The sequence below is a fragment of the Ptychodera flava genome, chromosome 9 (genome assembly GCF_041260155.1).
Source record: "Ptychodera flava strain L36383 chromosome 9, AS_Pfla_20210202, whole genome shotgun sequence".
In the NCBI taxonomy this organism is placed as follows: domain Eukaryota; kingdom Metazoa; phylum Hemichordata; class Enteropneusta; family Ptychoderidae; genus Ptychodera; species Ptychodera flava.
In genome coordinates this window covers 32,276,274-32,282,273 of record NC_091936.1, presented here as the reverse complement: position 1 = coordinate 32,282,273, position 6,000 = coordinate 32,276,274, and the positions used below count along the sequence as shown (strand labels likewise).

General features: G+C 34.9%; 1 protein-coding gene across 1 annotated transcript in view; it reads left to right on the top strand.

Moving 5' to 3' along the window:
- Window positions 1-218: 218 nt before the first annotated feature.
- The window catches only part of LOC139140693 (unconventional myosin-Id-like), a 61,347-nt gene continuing 55,565 nt past the window's right edge, over window positions 219-6,000 (top strand). The window contains 1 exon segment of the mRNA XM_070710074.1: window positions 219-447. Within this exon segment, the coding sequence (XP_070566175.1) occupies window positions 350-447 (98 nt within the window). The 5' untranslated portion in view covers window positions 219-349.

Below are 6,000 nucleotides of genomic sequence, written 5' to 3'. Positions count from 1 at the left end.
GCTTCCTGCTATCGAAACAGGAAAGAAATAAAAATGTATGGATATTGGTTGTAAACTGCAGAGTCTCATCCCTTTGAACTCAAAACAATATCCTACAGAAGCAACGGTATGAATCTACCTGTATTTTAGAAGACAAAAAAGAGGAGTCGCGGACTGAGCAGGGTGTCACGTGACTCCATTTGAACTGCGGCGCTAGCTAGCTATCCTGTGGCAAGCTGACAACACTAGACTATGCTGCAGGCCTTGTCGTCAGCTGAACATTGAGTTTTGGCTGAGTGGCCTAGTGGGTTGAACTCACATTCTCTGACGGGTCGGCTAGACGTTGTATGATCACAATCAACTGGGTAACATGGCTGAGCCACACGAAGGGCCTGAATATGGCAAAGGGGATTTTGTCCTCCTGGACACGGTGGACATGGCAAATTTCATGGCAAATTTGAAGTTAAGGTGAGACAGCCTATTTCTAATGTTGTCATTGGTAGCAGCATGTAGCCTCGCGTGTGTCGTTTTATGTGCGCTTGATAGGAACGGGTTGCCTGTTTATCACGGTCTGTTTATCAGTATCTTACTTCGAATTCATACAGATATATTTTTAGCCAAGTCTTCGAATTAATCCTGTGACTTTAGCTTTTAATTGACTTTCGTTTGACAAATACTAAGTTTTTATCGCTGTTTTAATCGAGATACTGCATTTTTCTGCCGTATATATCATGCATACTTTATGGCCGGATCCTCAACATTGCCAAAACCGTGCCGGGCTTTGACCTGGGTGCGGCCAATGGGCCGGCCGGTCCGACCGGCGGTAAAATAAATTATGACAAGTTATTTGCAAATAACGGCCCCGCATATGTATGTGGGACTCGCATCCAGCTTTCTGTTTAGACGGCCAGCGCTCAGTCGCCGCACACAACCGTCAACTGGAGCACTTTACAGTGATGGATATCGATTTTCAGCCTTTGTTGAGTTAGGTACAGTGTGTGTACATACTTCACTGTTCAGATTTGGCGCATCTTCAATTAGAATTTGGATCACTTTACGGTTGTATCTTCACCAAGTACCGTGTCTAGATTGATCATGTTTTCGTGCAAGATATGACAAACTCATAAAATGTAAACAAGAATTAAATTTTAATTTTTTTGGTTAAAAATTAAACATGAAAGTATAAATGACGAAATTAATGTACAGACAAAAAGTTGTGATTTCAAACGAAAGCTTTTCTTCACACTATTTGTTACTTTTGTTCGAAGAATTGCATACTTTGTGCACCAATCATGGCAGATAAGTTCCTGTAACTCTGAAAGGCAAGTTCAAAAGTTTACACACTAGCAAAAACTTGAACTTGAAACTAACAATCATAAACTTCAGCTGTATTTCATAATTCTTGGCCAAATTTACCCAGATACCTGTTTCAAAAGTCTTCCAGTCCTGTATTGATACACAGTGGCCTGTGGTTCAGCTATTTTAGAATGATAGTACTATTAGTACTGATATGAACTCAAAATAAAATAATTCAGTAAACCAGATAAAATTGTCGTAAATTTGCATGAGTTTCCACATTATTATCAAAATGTTCCAGAAAATTTTTTGAAGTAGTACATTCTTGTATATTTATTTGTAAGTATACTTTTATTTGATAAAACTATTGTAGAATGTGTTTATTCGGGTATTGTGACAGGTGAAGTCATTGTGAAATCTGAAAAGTGTTTCATTTTTCCAATGATTTTCAAAGGTTTGACTATGAGCAAAGATAAGTCTATGGTCTGCACATCCTTTGGAATCTGAATTTCACTCTGAGTCATCTTCGAAACCATTATTGAGCATAAGCCAATATTGCCGTATTATGTTACCCTTCTGGCTCAGTCACATTCAAAAAGTGAAGTTCGAAAAAATAAATTGTACATCAGAGAAATGAAGTCAAACCACACCTTGGCATTTGCTTTCAAAAGCTGTTTAAATTTCAAGACTATGTGTTACACTACAGGATGTGAGAACCAAGCTATATGTACATTACTACAACCCACAGATAAAGAGGGAGGTGTTACATGTAGTTCTTCCAATTAACTGCATGCATAATTTCCACTGCCTACCGGAAGTGAGAAAGTTTTTGGTTTGATCGTATACAGTCTCCATTCTACTGTCTTTGGTTTGATCTCAGATCACGATTCGATTTTTGTTTCCCTGCAATATTACATGTACTCCTTTCCTTTGTTCTTACATTTGCAGTCAGAACCTTGATCGGTGGTCCCTCATACTACCAAATACGTTGTGAGCACAGATTTTTGTTTCACGCAACGGTAGTTAGCACACCTTCCCAAAGTCATCAATATTTAATTTGAAAGATTGATATCAAAGCAAGTTTGAAATGGTTTTATATACCCAATGCTCAGCGAGAGTCTAAAAAAATTGGGTCAGGGTTTCAGCTTTTGGACACACATCCTACCATTTATGGTAGTTGCTCTCTCACTCTACCCAGGTCTCACATATAACAAACAAAGAATGGAAAACGTCTTTTGATTGGATGTGAACGTCAGCTTGAGTTGAGTAGCAATAAAGGTCACAACATCCGTCTCCTTTCAGATTTTGTTTCACCAAATGTATCCCCCGAAGTATTTCCCTCAGAGGTATTAAAATTCTTTTGGTTGATTCTCTTTCAAAATATAATCCTGTGAATTTGCTTTCACATTTTTTACTCTTTGAACGTACACTGCATGCAAATCAAACCCTACAGATTACATGTACTTCCTAACTGTAGACATAAGTGACATTAGTAAGTAGTGTTGAGTTCCAAATATGTTCATTGCACTTAATATTTGTAACGATATTCACAAAGAAATATTTTCAGCATCTTTTGGGAGGCAGAAAACTTTTTAAGGTAGTATATGCCTTGAAAGTGCAATACCTAAAAGTTTGCTCAAACTTTCCTTAATGAGACTTTTAACCATTGTCTTACCAAATCAAGAATAAAAATTAGGGGTCACCATTCAAAGTTTAAACCAACTAATGTTATTAACTTAGATAATATGTCAATGTTCGATGTTGCAAGGTTCTTAGTTTGCTGGAGTAGCAATTAGCATAAATAGCCTATTTTTAGAAGGTACCTGATATTAAATCATCACTTCCTTTATTTGTGAATGGAAACTGAAGACTTGTTTACCAATTTCTCTCAGTTTTTCAAAACTAAAATTTATACCAGTCAATATCACTGATTTTGTGGAAAAAGACAAACTTAACAAAATGGCATTCAAAAGACTGGGACGAAATTCATCCTCGAAACTATAGGTGTTGATAACTGCGGATTTTACCACTGCCATGTATTGCACTACATGTATGGGTGGGCAAGGGCAGGACATTATTTATCTTTGAGTACTATAATTTTTCCCACCAAAACTTTACTGCAACATTTTACCAATTTTTGTGAATTTTTTTGATAATTTTGGATCAAATGGACTTCAAATTTCATTGCCCACAGTTTTTTATCAAAATTTTGCCAAAAAACGGGAAAAAAACTGACAAGTGTATATTTTATGAAGGCAACAAGAGTTGACTTTGACGCTCGAAAGGTTAATCTTTAATCATAGAGAGTCAGGGAAGAAAGATTTTCTCTACTGTCTGTATACATTTGCTTTTCCATGTTTGCTGATTGCTGTAGGTAATGAATATCAACTTTTGAAGTTCATCATTACTAAGCATTAACCAATGCAGAACACCAAACATTGGAATGCCTCAGCCATTCCGATGTTATGTCTGATGCTAACAGGATAAAGGGATAAGTCTGGAATGCTATTTCATGCATGACTGAACCCTGGAATCAGTGGTTCTCTGATAAATCAGTCAATACGTTGGCAAACTTTAAAGTATAAGACCTGATCAAAACATAAGACAAGCCACTTTTGAAAAGTGATCTTATAAGATTATTTCTAAAGGCGTATAATGTAAGGATGTGGTTCCGTTATCTCAGACACTTCTGTACCACGCAGGTGTTAAAATTTGCAGCATAGTACAGGATTCCCAATATGTATTTGTGTACAGGATTCCCAATACATATTTGTGAAATAGCCTCATGGCTTCTACATTTCTTCTGAAGTTTGCCTTTAGATGTACTTACACTCACACCATTTAACCAAATAAATAGCTAAAAAATACATAACAACATCACACTTGGATTTTTTGTATCATCTCCATTTTCAACTCTGTCCTATGATGAGTGAAATTCTGAAAAAATGATTTGCTTTTACTTCCACCTTCAATTCAAATGTTTTGCAAAATTTGTTTCCAAAATTATTTAGTTTAACCAACTTGTCGGCATCATCCCTGTCATTGTCAAATATTTGTACAGGAAAGTGAAAAAAATAAACTTTACCTAGAATCTATAAAAGATGCATGTTAAAATTTTGTCTTATCATTTTGCTATAAAGTAGAACCCAAACAATACCAAGTACAGGATCAAGAACTTAGAAATATTATCACTATGTTGTTTAAATGTATGCTCCCAAATATTTTTATATATTACTGTAGCAAAAATTTCATGCAACTTAAAAAAATGTCTTCAGCCTGTGTAGTGTTTTTAGCTACTATAGACTATAGTCTATAGAAGCTATTGGGATGGGTATCCGTCCGGCGTCCGTCGTCAGTCTGTATGTATGTATGTATGTATGTATGTATGTATGTCCGTTTGTGAGGCGTCCGTCCACTCAAATATCTTGAGAACCGCAGTACTTACTGATTTGATATTTTTTGCGTAGATGAAAAATATGATTTTGAGAAACTGTTTTTTTTTAATTTTTTGATATTGTTGAAAATAGGCAAATTAATGCTAAAAAAGGTGTTTTTGGTCAAAAATCTTCTTCTTCATAACCGCTGGTCAGACAGCTTTGTTATTTGGTATACAGGTCCCTAGGGATAACCCAACTTAGATTTGTTCAAATTGTGATGAAATATGCAAATGTGTATTTTTAAGGAATTGTTTTGTCATTTTTGGTCAAAACTTGACTTACATTGTATGTAATTGTTGTACTGTATAAACCCTATCAATTCACCCACAAAAAAATAATTAATATGATTTTAAATAATTGAATTAATTAGAAAATTATCAAAGCCAAAATAATTTTAGTGTGGAATTATCAGAAAGTTAACTTTTTTGACATCTTGGAGGATTAAAACATGTAAAGGCAACTTTCCTGAATCCCAACTTTGATATATTCTGAACCACCATTTACGTTATCTAAAAGAAATTGGTCATAATAGTTTGTCATGATAGGGTGGTCAAATAAATAGAGATAGAGAAAGTTCTAATTTCCATTGGTTGACTTGGTAAGGATAAAATAAGATTACTTTTTGAGGAAAAAACTAGAGTGGTCAATTAAAAGAGTGGTCAAAGTGATAGGGTTTTTATGGTAAAGCTAGGCTGTAAGATTCCTCATGTGCTATTTATAGCAATTATGCAATCTGTGTAAACAGTGCAATGAAAGTGTAACATGATTCCTTTTTATGCTTTTGATGACCTTGAACTTCTTAAGTTTCAAACATTTGTCTCTTCAGTGTGCTTTCTCTGAGTAAGTACAGTCTCAACTTATTCAACAGAACTTACTTACAATGTTAATTTGAAATTTAAAATGTGCTTGGTTAATAGGATGAAACTACTGATATTAAAAGATAACCAGCTCAAGATTCTTTATAACCTGACAGATACATGTATGCTGTTTTTTATGATGTAAATCTTGATTTAAGCAAGTCTTGTTTACTTTAATTAGAATGTAATTTACTCTCGTTTATTTGCTATTATTGACTAATATAGTCTGATGAAATAAGCAAATCTGATTTTTTACGGAATTTTTTCCATTTTTGGTCAGGCCATCCTGAAATGAGCAATTAAAGATATCCACCTTCTTCATCAATACATGTGTCACAAAAGGTTATTCTCTACATAACACAGCAGAGCTCTGTCAACTGTTGAGTCACTTGTTTTTTCAAAACCGCTGGTCAGACAGCATTAATATTTGG